This window comes from Silurus meridionalis, chromosome 29 (assembly GCF_014805685.1).
Source record: "Silurus meridionalis isolate SWU-2019-XX chromosome 29, ASM1480568v1, whole genome shotgun sequence".
NCBI classification, from domain to species: Eukaryota; Metazoa; Chordata; class Actinopteri; order Siluriformes; family Siluridae; genus Silurus; species Silurus meridionalis.
This window is the reverse complement of record NC_060912.1, coordinates 12,736,158-12,752,890: the sequence shown is the minus strand read 5'-3', so window position 1 is coordinate 12,752,890 and position 16,733 is coordinate 12,736,158. Positions and strand designations below refer to the sequence as shown.

Below are 16,733 nucleotides of genomic sequence, written 5' to 3'. Positions count from 1 at the left end.
CGGCTTCTTGTTGGAGCATGTGGTGATGGTTTTGGAGATGGTCACGTCATCAGTGCACTTGCCGATGTAGCTGGTCACTGTTGTGTACTCATCCAAGTCGATAAAATCGTCGTTGGCAGCTTCCCTGAACATGTCCCAGTCAGTGCATTCAAAGCAGCCCTGGAGAGCAGACATGGATCCTGCTGGCCAGGTTTTCACCTGCTTTCGAGCTGGTCTTGAATGCCTGCTGAGTGGTCTGTATGCTGGGATCAGCATAACAGAGATGTGGTCTGAGTAACTGAGGTGGGGGCGCCTGTTGAGTGGTCTGTGCGCTCTACAAATAAAAATAAACTGGACTAAATTGAACATGAAAAAATAGAAATGATATAGAAATATAGCAGGGATTAGTACAAACTAGAAAATAATAACACCCTTAAAAATCCTTAGTTTTTACACCATAAATGATCACTGATTGAGTGGCCGTGTTCTTTAGAACAGAATGAGATTTCATACAACGTAACATTCATTTCCTACACTTATGAAAAATAAAAGTAAAAGAAAACTATGCTGCCTCATTTCACCATAGTGTTCTATAAATATTGTGCATATTGTTGTGTATATATTTTTGTATAGACATTGGGTCCATCTTTACTTTTTCGATTCTTTTTTCTTTGTCACCTTGATATTTTTGAGGTTTTGCACTGTATACACAGCCATAACTTTATGAGTGGTGAAATGAATAACACCGATCTCTTCATCATTCAATTTAATTCATGTTTATTTGTATTGAGCTTTTAATAATGAACATTGTCTCAGAGCAGCTTTACACAGATAATGTGGTGATAAAAATAAATAAGATGTTCTTTATAAGTGTACGTTTTTCCTTAATGAATTAGCCGGTGGAGACTGTGGTGAAGGAAGAAACCTTGAGAGGAACCAGACTCAAGAGGGAACCTCATCCTCATCTGGGTGCCACCAAATGCCTATTTATTACAGATAAACAATGTTGCTGTGCAGTGATGGAGATCAGAAGCAAACTGTAGTCCTGAGTCAGTGTAGCAGACCGATATTAATCACAGTCCATATACAAATCCTCAGAGCTGCTGTTCTTACTCCCAAGGCGTTGAAGAGAAACATCTCCAGCTGCACAGAGTATCCTCCAAACAAAGAGGATACTATCCAGAGGCAGGTCTGGATGAAGTGGGACCTTAAGTCCTTTATACGTCAGTAGTAGTATTTTATAATCAGTGTGAGATGTAATTGGGAGCAGTATAGATGATTAAAACAGGGCTGATGTGATCATATTTTCTAGATCTAGGGAGGAATCTTGCTGCTGCATTCTGAACTAACTGAAGCTTATTTCTGCACTTACTCCAACACCCAGACAGTAAAGCGTTACAGTAGTCTAATCTAGATGTTACAAAAGCATCTACTAGTTTTTCTGCATCCTGTAACGACATCATATTTCTAATTTTAGCAATATTTCTATAAAATGCTTTTTCCTAACACCTGTCATCCTGAAGCATTCTACTAAAACTAATCTCAACTCTAAATAGGATGAACAGAAAAATATAAAGTCAAATTTTATCAAATCCCATGATTTCTAACAACAAATCTCACAATGTTTTAGTTGTGTTTCTCTGCTGACTTTTCTTTTGAAAAAGGAATTAAACACACAGCATGTGGATTTAAACACTGAGCCTTTAATAAACCATTTCACTACAAACAAGTTTCACTTTGGTCAGAATTGCAGCTGGGGAAAAATCTCTCACTCTCTCTTACACACACACACACACACACACACACACACACACACACACACACACACACACACACACATTTCAGAAGTGCATCAGGATAATACACAGATCACATGGTACAAAAAGTAAAGGAGTGTTCCTAAGCACCTGCTATTTGCTCATTTCCTGCCCTACACAGGCGGCTCAGGGAGTAAACAGCACCGGATGCATGCTAACAAACGTGTAGTTGTAGAGACGTGGCAAGCCTCGGTGCATCGTACTGTTAAATGCATCCCAACTGAAAGGAGGAAGATCCCCCTCTGTGCTCGGCCCATTCAGAGCCTCGGACACAAACTGCTGAGCCATATGCAGGTCAGTCACCTGGAAAGGGGGAGGGGCAAGAGTGGGGCACAAAGGGACCGACAGAATAATAGTAAGAGACTGAACTGAGAGAAATTTGGAATAATCAGTGTGTACATGTACCAGTAAATAGAAAGTGCCCATAACCCTTCACCAGATGGCACCGTTACATGCATGCTAATGTATTTCTGTCCCAGATCCAACACAATTGCAGGAAACCACTTCAGGCCATCATATTCTTAATTATTTATTTATTGAAATATTTATATACACTAACCTTGGTGTCGTAACATCCCTGAGGCGTAGGGTTCGACTTCCGCAGATCACCACGACAGCAGATGGATTTACAGGGGTCACCCTTCGAGTATGGATCTTTCTCATAGTCTAATAACACATAATGCTTGTTTATCTACCAAAACAGGAAGTCAAGCACATCTGCTTACAGAGGGTATTATTATGGGATGTGTATACACATGAGGGTTCTGTCAGTGCTGAAGTACAGGAATATGCATCACAAGAAAGAGTGGATTAAAATAATAATAATAAAATGTTACTAATTAAATATTTTTTATGTTTTAGTGCAAAAACAGGATGTTTTGATGACACACAGCTGCTCAAGGCTGAAACGCTGCATGAGACACATCAACAGAAAGTCCTCAGCCTTGTGTGTACATATACTGACAAACACAGACGCTGAAACAGACAGACAGAAAGAAAGACATAGACTTAACTGCAGAAAACTGAAGAAGAAACAAAGAGAGAGAGAGAGAGAAACAGCGAGAGAGAGAGAGAGAGAGAGAGCGAGGCTGCGGGGAACACAGTCAGAAAGAGTACCATTGTATCTCATGATGTGTTTGAGTGATGAGAGATCAGTAACAGATGCCTGGTCACGGCGGAAGATCTTGGCTCGAGGACAGAGTTCATAGGAGAAATCCTCTCCATACTCCATCCACATCTCCCCATACCCACTCAGGGTATAGATCCTCTGGTGGAATGGTATGTTGTAGGAAGGCCAGTAACCTGCAGAACATCAACATCAGTGACAGAACATTGCTTTTTCCACACACTGGAAAACAAATGTTCTTTTACTTCCAAACATTGAACTAGTTTCAGTTTTCCCAACCTCTTTCCTGTAATCTTATTTACTCAGACATCCCAAAAAAACTCATGTCAACATCTTCCAACATGTTTACATCCTGTACCCCTCTTGCTGAAGCATCCCTACTCTTGATGGACCTTCTCAACCAGAGTGTGTATTAGGAGTGTTGAAGTGATAGTGAACTGTATGCCCAGTGTTCTCCTTATGAGTAACATTAAGTGGAACCTCACCGAAGCGCAGAACCTCCGTCTGATCTGAATATTCCACTAGTCCTGGGATCTGCTCCACTATGGTCAGAGCCCCATTATCAAGTCTCAAGCCCAGGGATATTTTACTCACATCCAGTACCATGTACTGATTATTGTACGTCCCTGAGGAGACAGTGAGTGACAGGACAGTCAAACATCATGGTACAGAGAGAAATAGAGCAGTCTGGCAGTGTGTGTGTGTGTATGTGTGTGTGCTTTCTGACCAGAGTTGTATCGGGAAAATATCTCCGCCCACTCTTGGCCATTATGTGCGAGGGCGTTGGCTAGCCGGACTCTCTGCCAGGCAAACAAGGAGGACGGCGTGACCAACTCGTGCAGCGACTGGTTAAAAACATTGTTGGTGGTCTGGGTCATCATCAGCCCACTGCCCAACAGGTAGAAATCATCCAGAGACACCAGGAAACCTGAAGCACATCAGAAATACACAAAGCATACAGAGATGTCTACAGAAGAAGAGTGTGTTGTATACTTACATTTTATTATATAGACATAGACACAGTACATGAAAGTGATGGTGTGATGTTACAGTGATACTACAAACAGCACATATTTATTTCTCAGCACTTTCAACACTCAGTTCCCCATAATGACAAAGCGAAGAGTTCTATAAATCTCTGTACAAATATATATATATATTTTTTTAATCTGAATTATCACATCTATAAGAATTCAGACAGTTTGAACATTACTTGAAAATGAGCTCAGGTGCCTCCCGTTTTTCCTTACTGATCATTACTGCGATCTTCCTCCACCTTGACTGGAGACTACTTGATACAGAAGTACTTTTACTAGGACCACATGCAGCTAGAGGCAAACTTTCCGATTACGTCGCATCTCTGGATGGTGTTTCTGTTTCAGCGTGTACGACTGTCAAAGACCCTGGTGTGATTATTGACCCGAGTCTTTCCTTTGAGTCTCACGTGAATAATATCACCAGAATCTCCTTCTTTCACCTTATAAATATTGCTAAAATTAGAAATATGATGTCGTTACAGGATGCAGAAAAACTAGTAGATGCTTTTGTAACATCTAGATTAGACTACTGTAACGCTTTACTGTCTGGGTGTTGGAGTAAGTGCAGAAATAAGCTTCAGTTAGTTCAGAATGCAGCAGCAAGAGTCCTCACTAGATCTAGAAAATATGAGCACATCAGCCCTGTTTTAATCATCTACACTGCTCCCAATTACATCTCACACTGATTATAAAATACTACTACTGACGATAAAGCACTTAACGCCTCACGCTGCAGTATCTGAGTGAACTTCTGTACCAGTATGATCCTCCACGCCTACTTAGATCAGAAGGTGCAGGCTATTTGTTGGTACCTAAAATAATGAAGACTCCAGCAGGGGGCAGATGTTTCTCTTATAAACCCCACAGTTATGGAACAACCTTCCAATCAGTGTTCGGGACTCAGACACAGTCTCAGTGTTCAAGTCGAGGCTGAACATATTTATTTAGTGGAGTCTTTAGTCAGTAGGTGTTTGTGAGGTAAAGGAGCAGATCTGGAGGGATCATGGATATGGAGTGTTTGGTGAACTGGGATATTTGTATGCTGTCGTCTCCTCACTCTCACACGTTCACTCAGGTTTGTTGATGGTGGTGTGGTGGGTCGTCTCTTATCCCAGAGATCCTCATGTCTGTGTTTCCTTCTGCTTCTCCCTTTTAGTTCTGCTGCCAAAATGAATCTTACCAGCGTCCAAACTGCACAGTGACATTAAATTTCATACAACAATAAAGACACATAATAATCCATATCCTTCTCTCCCCCCCCCATCACCCATCTTCTCTCTCTCTTCCAGTTCCAATGATCACTGTTCCTGCTCCTCTCCCCTCCGTGGATCTTCCCACTTCGTCCTGGTCTGCCTCTGGATAGTGTTCTCTTCTACTGGAGGCGACTCTGTGCAGCTGGAGATGTTTCTCATCAACACCTTGGGTGGTTCCATGAAATTCTGGAGTAAGATCAGGAGCTTTGAGGATTTGGACTGTGGTTAATATCAACAGTCTGCTACACTGACTCAGGACTACAGTTTGCTTCTGATCTCCATCACTGCACATCAACATCGTTTATCTGTAATAAATGGACATTCAGTGCGACCCAGATGAGGATGAGGTTCCCTCTTGAGTCTGGTTCCTCTCAAGGTTTCTTCCTTATGCTATCTCAGGGAGTTTTTCCCTCACCACAGTCGCCACCGGTTTGTTCATCAGACAAACTTACACTTATAAAGAACATCTTCACATTTTATCACCACAGTATCTGTGTAAAGCTGCTCTGAGACAATTTTCATTGTTAAAAGCTCAATACAAATAAACATGAATTAAATTGAATTAAACTACCTGAACAGAACATATATATTTATATATATATATACACGTGTGTGTGTGTGTGTGTGTGTGTGTGTGTATACATATATATATATATACACAAACCAGGGTAGCTGCTGAAGGAAAGTTTCCCCGTAGCAGTGTGTGTTTCCTGCACTTTAAAGTCCCAGTGTTTAAAGATGCGCATTGTGGCAGCATAAACATACCAGCTGGAGTGAGCGAACAACACGTTCTCATAGCCTGGTAACACCTACACACACACACACACACACACACACAAACACACACACTGCTAGGCGACAGGTATAGTGTCTTTAATGTTATTTTAACTGTGTTAGGGGGAAGTGCTTGTGATTTGTACTGTGTACCTTGATGAGGGCAGAGCAGTGACCCATTGGGGGCTCTTTAAATTGTCTCAGTGAAGGTTTGGCCTCAGGATCCAACATCTGTAACAAATCCAACAGATCTCCAACTGCATTCAGGAACTGCACCTCAAACAGCGTCAGGGCCTACACACACACACCGCATGATCTATGTACAAGTTCTGTATATAATCTTGCTACAGTTTTATACAATAATGCTGTGATTCAGTGTAGAGTCAAACTTTAACTGATTATATAAACTGGCCAGATGTTGTGATGTCAGAGCTTGTCTCTATTTTCCTTTTTCACACCTTTCTCCCTGAACGCTTGGCCCATTCGGCCGCACCGGCCTGCAGTCCGTCCAGCTGAGCCAGGACGAAGCCGGTATGAGCCCACAGAGGATCAGTGGTTTCATGCAGCTTCACCTGCTGCCGAGACCAGGAGCACTGCTTACTGACATGCATGTGTACACACATGCATACACACACGCATACACACGCATGCACACAAAAAAGCGTGTACATTTAGTCACCATCAGTACATATCAGATTCCACATGGAAAAACTAAAAGAAGAAGAACAATGACAGCTCCTCAGCACAGATTCTTTACATCACAGAACAGACTATTTGTAAAAAGTTCTCTTACGTCATGAAGGTCTTGACGGCCTGCAGGACATCAGGTCTGGTAATAAGCTGAGGATACATGTTAGTGTAGTGATCGATCATCAGCCTGCAGAACAAATAACAGCTGTCTTATCAATACCACACACACACACACACACACACACACACACACACACACACTCGCTCTCTCCTGTGTTCATCACCATACTACACCACACAGCTGCTGAATTCTTCACTGTGATTGGTCAGAATTGGGTGATTAATTCACTATAACTGCAGCTCTGACAGTGCAGTTAATTAATACACTTGTTACTATAGTAACAGCTTCTTCACAGGGGTGTGTATGGTGAACACTTCATTATACAGTGGATACAAATAAAAGGAGTGTACAGTGGCAGTGCTTCATAAAACGCAATCACCAATACTCACCAACACAGGTCGTTACAATGTAATACCAGCATTGGACACTAGATGTCTCTGTCTTACAGCCTGCAGTTACTCTGATCAAGTCCAGACTAGTTACACTTAGGACATGTTCAAATGTTTTGCAAAGTTTGAGGAACTAATCAAGATTGAACATATGCAGTCTCGAAACCATTTTATTCTTGTTGTTCAGCAGAACTTTATCCAGAAACACTTCCACTTCCAAATTTAAATCAGCTCATCTATAAGTTATAATTCTACACTGATTCTGTCTTAGCATGGACAGGGGGTTACAGGGTGATGATGGCCCTCACCGTGCAGTCAGGAATCCCTCCAGATATCCAGCCAGGAAGAAGGTTTTATCATCACCCCTAGGTGTTGATCCATACCCTGCCCGAAGCTCCAGCACGCCCCATCCTGTCTCTAAAAACGAGTCGTTATAGAAACCATAAGCATCTCCTTTGTCATCCAGAACCCCGTCCTTCAACAGAACCGTCTTAGTGTCAGGGTCCCAGTACACTGTAGCTTTATGTAGAGCTGTAGGAGGAAAGAGAAGATCATGGTTGGATGATTGGATGGAGCGAGACGGTGAAGGATCAGACACTGAGTCAGGGAAGAAGAAATTCTGCTTTTTAACCAACATTTTAGGAAGTCGCTAAAGTTTCTAAAAGCCAAGTTTCTAATTTCCTCTTTTTCACACCAAGAAGCTTCTGCTTTCATCTCTTAAAATCTCAACAAGCATCTACTACACACACACACACACACACACCATTTTAAAGTTCTACTGTTTTATATTTTATATATATAATTTTTTCCCCCTTTCTCTCTCTCTCTCTCTCTCTCTCTATCGGAGCGTGTGTGTGTGTGTGTGTGTGTGGTTTGTAGGTAAGCGTGGATTTGCTACAGCTGTGTTGGAGTTGTAATCGGCAGTCGGATAAAGATTAAAGAAGCATTATCACACACTGGGCGTGAAACAAACACACACACACATACGGGAGTTACTACAGACGAAAACCAAAATAAAATAAAGGTGTAATAAAGTAAAAATGTAGTTAAACTTACAGTCAGTTGTCAGTGCAGTTACAGAACACAGCAGGAAACTCACACACACACACACACTCATCTCCAACATTGCTGTTTCACAGGAGCAGGAGAGTCACACAACTAAAACTCTTGCAGGGAAAATCTTTTTCCTGTGTCTGTGTGTGTGTGTGTGTGTGTGTCCTCCTGTTTAGGGGCGTGGTTTACATGTTGCGCCAAACTCGGAGTGTTAAAGAATTGACTGTGGAAAAACACCAATTACTCTCTCTCTCTCTCTCTCTCTCTCTCTCACACACACACACACACACACACACACATATATACAGTGTTGTGCTGGCTACTAAGAAATAGTAACTAGTTACAGTTACTCGTTACTTCATTCAAAAAGTAACTCCGTTACTTTGTTGATTATTTACACCAAAAAGTAATGTGTTACTGTTAAAAGTAACTTTTTAGTTACTTTTTTAAAGAACCTTCTTTAATGTTCTCATGAATGCCCTTTTATGCGTTATAATGTCATTTCATTCAATTTCATTTAACAGTAGGGGGGGACAATAAATATAAACTTTCTCATGAGCAATTTTTGAAGGGGACACAAATAATACAGTTAAATTTGACTCATAAAGACACAGTGTCCCACAGTGAAAAACTATGCTTTTATCAGTATTATTGTAGCATGGAGACTTTATGACGTCATTATGGTTATTTTATGGTAAGTTTTTCTCAGGTCCAATGACAAAGCAAAACAAGGAATTAAAAAAAAATTTAAAATTTCTATTTAAAATTAATTAGGACACTTAAGAACAGAATAGAAATTTATTATTAAAAATACAGTGGGGTCAGTTCAGACGTACCACAGTGCTTATTTAGTGAATGCACAGATAAACAATACGCTAATCGTGTGTTAATGTTAAATTAACATTATACCACGTCGTCCTGAATAAAACACTGCATGGGAAACGGCTTTGGCGTGTTAGTGTCAGTGCACTAGTACATTAGGTGCAGTGTTAGTGTTAGTAAAATACCCTAGTTAATGGAGTTGAACACTAATTGGGCCACAGACACACACCTGACTTGTGTGTGTAGAGTAGGTGAGATGAACTGGGAAAGCAGGCAGTGGGTCAAACCACTGTGAGGAAGGGGGGGAAATCAACTGTTTCTAAATGCAGGGATTTTTTTTTCTACTTACATAATTATTTTGGTATACATACATATATTTTTTACAATAGAGAGTGCAATATTTTTTAAATAATTTTTTTTCATGTCCCCCCCGTGATTTACGCCCATGTATGGTGTATACAAACACAAAACTGACTTAAACACAAAGTAATTTTTAAACACTATTTTATTAAAGTCAGAGCAGCACACACTGAACATATCACAAGCATTTCTAAAATAAATAACAAAACAAGCTGAATAATAGATTCACAATCAAACACTAAAGTGGCTTCTGCTGTTGTGTTGAGCTCTTAAACATGTTCCTTTCACAGCTGAAGTATGAAAACTATCAACAATGTAGAACAGAACACCGGGTTAGCGCATAGCTACTAGCTTCTAGCTCCTCAGGCATGGAGTTCCTGGAGGAGCTTCAACAGATTGCAGTTGATGTTTATCGCAGTAGATACGAGCTTCGAACCAGAAAGACACAGCTTACATTTGACTAAAAAGTTTTTGTCTTTATGCTCAACTAAAGTGAAATAATGGTAATCCACCAATCCTACAGCGCGTCTCTGCTGTAAACAGGTCAGACTGTAGTCTACACTTCAGCCCAAATTCATTCATTTAAAAAAGTAATGGGTAACGCACCATACGCTAACGGAGTTACTTTATTTAAACGCGTTACAGTATTAGTTACTGTCAAAAGTAACTGCGTTACAGTAACGCGTTACTGCCCAACACTGTATATACACACACACACACACATCGTGTACGTGTGTGTTTGTGTAAAACTATTAGTAATAATAACAGCAGTACCTGTAGTCGGTGTGATCAGTGGGAATAAATGACTCAACAATGATTAGATGTGATCAGTGATGTTCATGTTTGTGTGATATTTTCTCCAGTGTCCAGTCACTAATCCCCAAACTATCACGAACACATGAGGACTGCTTATGTGACCTGGACACAGAGCTCCCATGCTCCATTTCCTGGCCTGTGTTCTCAATCAGGTCATTATTCTTCACAAACAAACAATTTGCCACAAATATTTTTAATTTCTTAATTTCTTATACATCAGCAAGGGTTCATTCATCAGTAGTACATGTTTACCATTTCAGTAACATCCAGATACAGAGGCGGAGATAAGAAAGAATAAGGAGTTCATGAAGCACACGTGGTGACAGGAATCAAAACATCAAAGAAAATGAACTTCTTTTTAAACCGAATAAACACACAAAGTAAACCTCAAACTTTTACTTCCAAATACATAATCCAGTGTAATCATCTGTACACTGAGAGAAACCCCAGGGACAGGGTGAGAGAGGTGTGTCCTTTCAGAGGACTGACTACTGTATACATGGAACACAGAATGGAGGATGGTGAAGTGGAGTAGAGCAGAAGCCTCCATGATAGAGCTGCTGAACCCAGATACAGATTAAACACCTTTAATCAGTGGTTAGTGTCAGGGGAGGAGCAGATTGTGAAGGAGAAAGAATGAGAGAGTGGGAGAGAGTGAAATAGTGAGTGAGTATGAGATAGTGGGAGAGAGTGAGATAGTAAGTGAGTATGAGATAGTGGGAGAGGTGAGATAGTGAGTGAGTATGAGATAGTGGGAGAGTGAGATAGTAAGTGAGTATGAGATAGTGGGAGAGGTGAGATAGTGAGTGAGTATGAGATAGTGGAGAGAGTGAGATAGTGAGTGAGTTGGAGAGAGTGAGATAGTGAGTATGAGATAGTGGGCGAGAGTGAGATAGTGAGTGAGTATGAGATAGTGGGCGAGTGAGATGGTGAGTGAGTATGAGATGGTGGGCGAGTGAGATAGTGAGTGAGTATGAGATAGTGGGCGAGTGAGATAGTGAGTGAGTATGAGATAGTGGGCGAGAGTGAGATGGTGAGTGAGTATGAGATAGTGGGCGAGTGAGATAGTGAGTGAGTATGAGATAGTGGGTGAGAGTGAGATAGTGAGTGAGTGGGAGAGAGTGAGATAGTGAGTGAGTATGAGATAGTGGGAGAGAGTGAGATAGTGAGTGAGTATGAGATAGTGGGCGAGAGTGAGATAGTGAGTGAGTATGAGATAGTGGGCGGGAGTGAAATAGTGAGTAAGTAGGAGATAGTGGGCGAGAGTGAGAGTGAGTAAGTGAGAGTCTGAAATCCATGATGAAAGGATTAGAGGTGGATTTGTGTCCTAACTGAAAGATTGCTAATTACATACACAGATAAATGACTACAGTTTAACACAAACACACACACACACACACACACACACACACACACACACACACACACACACACACACACACACACACACTCACAGCAGGAATATGGGGAAAATAACAAAAACAGACACTCTCCCACTTGTTCTGCATTAGAATTATTTCTCCTCCTCCACTGTTCATTCTCCTTCACGCCATCATTCATTCATCATCAATCAGTTTCTCTGCTCCATTCTCAGTCTGCTCTCTTTTCTCCTCTTCTCGCTCCTCCTCGCCCTCCTCTTCCTCATCCTCGTAGTTTGGGCCGGTGTAGTTGAGGGTGGTACGTGAGAGGTCCACCTCGATAGGAAAAACATCGGCCTCTTTCAGCACAGCGTAACACTCGTCATAGTAACGCGACATCCCCGAGACGAACCTCTGTAGCTGGAACACAATGTCCTGAACTGCACACACACACACACACACACACACACACACACACACACACACACACACACAGGCTATCACTTGTCAGAACAGCAGAAGAGGCCACGGCCACAATAAATACACATAACCCTGTGATGTAACTTCATTTAGTGAGTGTGTGTCCTGTAGTTAAATGTTATATACACACACCCTGGTTCTTACTGGAACTACTATAAAATTCCACACCCACAATCTACAACAGTAGCACGGTCATGTAGTGGATCTCACCATGTTTCTGGTCAAGCAGCTCGATCTTCTCCAGAACATCTTTACGCATTTTAGCGAATCGAGTGCGAGCTTCCTGTCGACATCGCAGAATCAGACGGTACTCGTAGTTCCCCGTGCTGACGCGGTACAGCGGCTCTCCCAGTGCCTACACACACACACACACACACACACACACACACACACACACACACACACACACACACACAGAGGAGTCATAAGGAAAAGTCTATAAAGACATGATAATTTAGGGATTGGAACCGTGTGGAAAAGAAAAACTCACAATGCAGCTGTACTCCTCATCGTCCATCTCCTTCACCTTCAAACAGTATGACTGCAACACACACACACAATTACACATCTGCATTATATGCTATGTATTAGTGTACATCTTTAATCACATATTTCACTCAGAGTTCTATACTGGGCCCGTTCCCAGGCCCCGCCCACACTCGGTTTCTGTGAAGCTTCTGCTAAATGGAGCAGACGTGAGCTAAACTGCTAAACACACGACAGCGTGCAAATGTTTCGGGTAAAATCCAACAGGAAGGAAACCTGATATAACTTTCATGAGGAAATGAGACAAAACGTTGATTCAACCATTAGAAAGTGTAACCCAAGGCTGGGTGGAGTTATCATTCTGCTCCACACAAACTGCAGAAAACACAAGACTCACTCAGGCTTTATCTGAAGCTTCATACTTTACAACTACAGCTCAAGTCAAGAAGCTTTTATTGTTATTTTACCCATATATAGCTGACACAGTACACAGTGGCATGAGACAATGTTTCTCCAGAACCCTGGTGCTACATAAAACAACACAGAGCTCCATCACACCTCACAGAGCTCCATCACACAACACAGAGCTCCAACACACCACATAGAGCTCCATCACACCTCACAGAGCTCCATCACACCTCACAGAGCTCCATCACACCACATAGAGCTCCATCACAACACATAGAGCTCCATCACACCTCACAGAGCTCCATCACACCTCACAGAGCTCCATCACACCTCACAGAGCTCCATCACACCTCACAGAGCTCCATCACACAACACAGAGCTCCATCACACCTCACAGAGCTCCATCACACCTCACAGAGCTCCATAACACCTCACAGAGCTCCATCACACCACATAGAGCTCCATCACACCTCACAGAGCTCCATCACACCTCACAGAGCTCCATCACACAACACAGAGCTCCATCACACCTCACAGAGCTCCATCACACAACACAGAGCTCCATCACACAACACAGAGCTCCATCACACAACACAGAGCTCCATCACACAACACAGAGCTCCATCACACAACACAGAGCTCCATCACACAACACAGAGCTCCATCACACAACACAGAGCTCCATCACACCTCACAGAGCTCCATCACACACACAGCTCCATCACACAACAGAGCTCCATCACACCTCACAGAGCTCCATCACACCTCACAGAGCTCCATCACACAACACAGAGCTCCATCACACCTCACAGAGCTCCATCACACCTCACAGAGCTCCATCACACGACACAGAGCTCCATCACACAACACAGAGCTCCATCACACAACACAGAGCTCCATCACACAACACAGAGCTCCATCACACAACACAGAGCTCCATCACACAACACAGAGCTCCATCACACAACACAGAGCTCCATCACACAACATAGAGCTCCATCACACAGAGCTCCATCACACAACACAGAGCTCCATCACACAACACAGAGCTCCATCACACAACACAGAGCTCCATCACACAACACAGAGCTCCATCACACAACACAGAGCTCCATCACACAGAGCTCCATCACACACAGAGCTCCATCACACGACACAGAGCTCCATCACACGACACAGAGCTCCATCACACAACATAGAGCTCAGAACGGAGCACAGAGTTAATGACTAAAGTTGTCTGAGCCACATAAAGTGCATTGTGTGCACCAGAGTGTAGGACAGATACACAAAACACTAAATAGTGCTGCCAGTAAACCTGCTGTATAATGTGTTGTACAGTACAATTTGTAAACAAGAGTGTACATGTAAACATAAACACAAAATTGTGCAGAACAGCATGTAACAGTTATAATATGATTATAATATGGGGGGTGCTGTAGATATGGATGTGCATAAATTAAAGTATTGAGTGTGGGTTTGAGGGTTTGTAGCAGTTCAGTAACACACAGTTGTGTGTGCGTGTTTCAGGTCAGTTGTGTGTTAGCTTGTTAGCTTGTGACTGGTCCAGATGTGTTCCTCACCAGGTACTCAAACTTGACGTCCAGGTATTTGCGGATTGTCAGTTTGGTGTCTGGGATCGCCTTATGGAGGTACGTGTTCAAATCATGGAGCATCTAAACACACACACACACACACACACACACACACACACACACACACACACACACACACACACACACACAGTGTTGGCACTGATATAAATAATTCATGTGGTTATGATTAGAGAAGGCGTGTTGCTCACAGGTTTGATGGTTTTCAGCAGCTGGATTCCGTATTTCTCAATGTTACGATGAGCTTCTGCAAATTTCACAAACGCCTCACTGGCTGCAGCCTGAGGCTCCCGAACCCCGATCACAGAGAACACATCACCAAATGCTGCCCCGGGGGGGGAGGGGGCAGGGGGGCATGGGGAAGAGAGGTAACTACAGCAGTGCTTGTATACAGTGTACAGTATTATTGCTTTCATTTTTATCACTGAGGCACAGAAACATATCACTCTTTCCCTCATATAATTGGGGACACTTTTGGCTCCTCACCAGAAACAGTTTGAGACAAACACAAAGTTAATAATTCCATAATTCCACTGTGCAGCGTCTCACCTCTGTGTGTCTGTGAGAGCTCAAAGAATGCCCTGAGTAACCGTTTACTGTGTTCCATCAGCCCTGTAACACACACACACGCGCGCACGCACGCACGCACACACGCGCACACACACACACACGCACTCTTTCAAATGTCCTGAAGAGAAACACTCAGTAACACAGAGTAAACAATTAAATATTATCGTTACCTTTGTACAGCTCTGCAGTTTTCTCCAGTTCCTCCAGTTTCTTTACAAGTCCATCTACACACACACACACACACACACACACACACACACACACACACACACACACACACTATTATTGTAAAAACACTTTGTTACAAATTTATCAATAACAAAATAAAATTTTAATGGTGCCTCTCTGTGTGTGTTTGTTTGTTTGTTTTTGTGTTTGTGTGTTACCGTTGCAGAGGATGGCTCTGCTCAGTCCGAGTGCATCTGCTGTTCCTGAGCTCATGTTCTCCACCAACCGGTGCTTCACTTTCTTCAACACTGAACACACACACACACACACACACACACACACACACACACACACACAGTGCAACCTGAATACTCGCAGGGGTTTTGTTCTACGACCCTCATTAGTAACAAAGTCATGAGGATTTGACGTTTCCTTTTTCAAGGGAAATTGTACATGTACTGTAAACTCAACAAATATTGTGAATTACTGTCATAAATGTTTTATTAACTACTGTAAATTAATAACACAGTGGAACCCGGTTATCTCGCCCTCGGTTATCTCGACAACACTATTAAGTCGACGTTTTTGAAGTGGAACCACCAAATTCTCGCTTTTTCTACGCATTTTTTATCGGTTATGTCGACTTTTTTTATGTCGCCGAACCCTAATATCTCGAGCACAAGGGGGGAAAAATTAGAACGTCAGTTATGTCGATCGGCACTGTGCAGCCGCAGAAGAACTCGCGAAAGTGGCGGAAAAATCAAACCTTACAGATACTACAGGTGTTTGTATTGTATACTGGTGAATCTCTGCTGTTAGTAGGTGCACTTATGCCTTTTGTTGTTAACAAACGTATGTACATTTTATAGCATGCCTTCATCAAACAAATCGCGCAACGCTGTTGTGTAAAAACCTTCAAAAACACGTGCATGCACATTCTCATTTATTAACGCACATCATGTACATAAAGACATTTCAAGCACGTTAATATACTGCCGCCATTTTGATTTTAGTTTATCTCGATGCTTTTGGCGACCCCTAGGACATCGACATAACCGGGTTCCACTGTACAATAATAAAGTAGTTTTTCAAACATTTTTGTGTAATTTATTAATCTGAACTCTGTTTTGAAATGTTATTCTAAACTTCTGAGCCCTCATGAGTTACAAATGAACAGTCGACAACTATCGAGGTTGGGAGTGTCGAGGTTACACTGTGTGTATTATATATATATATCACCAGTTATATGATTGGTCAGCATTGTTTAAGCCCCACCCACCTTAATGTGTATTTTACTCCTGAAGTGATTAGTGTTACAGCATGTTTCTGTGTGTGTGTGTGTGTGTGTGTGTGTGTGTGTGTGTGTGTGTGTGTGTGTGTGTGTGTGTGTGTGTGTGTGTGTGTGTGTGTGTGTGT

The 16,733-nt window shown here is 42.2% G+C and overlaps 2 protein-coding genes across 5 annotated transcripts in view; both read right to left on the bottom strand.

The window, feature by feature from the left end:
- Positions 1–1,662: 1,662 nt before the first annotated feature.
- plbd1a (phospholipase B domain containing 1a) lies at positions 1,663–8,401 on the bottom strand. 2 transcript variants are annotated; one of them, XM_046844436.1, is made up of 12 exons: positions 8,243–8,401; positions 7,495–7,717; positions 6,780–6,863; positions 6,445–6,586; positions 6,140–6,280; positions 5,877–6,021; positions 3,650–3,850; positions 3,408–3,548; positions 2,913–3,098; positions 2,356–2,462; positions 1,887–2,099; positions 1,663–1,756 (listed from the first exon to the last, which is right to left on the bottom strand). In XM_046844436.1, the coding sequence occupies exons 1-11, from the start codon at positions 8,310–8,312 to the stop codon at positions 1,923–1,925; spliced, it is 1,617 nt and encodes a 538-aa protein (XP_046700392.1). In that variant the 5' UTR covers positions 8,313–8,401; the 3' UTR covers positions 1,663–1,756; positions 1,887–1,922. The 2 variants fall into 2 exon arrangements, with proteins under 2 accessions (XP_046700392.1, XP_046700391.1); XM_046844435.1 differs by having other exon boundaries at positions 1,663–2,099.
- A 2,974-nt stretch (positions 8,402–11,375) lies between these two features.
- Positions 11,376–16,733, bottom strand: part of pick1 (protein interacting with prkca 1) — an 11,734-nt gene continuing 6,376 nt past the window's right edge. For 2 of the 3 annotated variants that reach the window (XM_046844526.1, XM_046844525.1), the window contains exons 6-13: positions 15,536–15,625; positions 15,320–15,373; positions 15,129–15,191; positions 14,771–14,904; positions 14,550–14,642; positions 12,566–12,616; positions 12,286–12,430; positions 11,377–12,035 (exon numbers count right to left, since the gene is read on the bottom strand). In XM_046844526.1, the coding sequence (XP_046700482.1) occupies positions 11,794–12,035; positions 12,286–12,430; positions 12,566–12,616; positions 14,550–14,642; positions 14,771–14,904; positions 15,129–15,191; positions 15,320–15,373; positions 15,536–15,625 (872 nt within the window). In that variant the 3' untranslated portion in view covers positions 11,377–11,793. Of the gene's footprint in view, positions 12,036–12,285; positions 12,431–12,565; positions 12,617–14,549; positions 14,643–14,770; positions 14,905–15,128; positions 15,192–15,319; positions 15,374–15,535; positions 15,626–16,733 lie in introns of all 3 variants that reach the window. The other variant, XM_046844527.1, reaches the window with a different exon arrangement.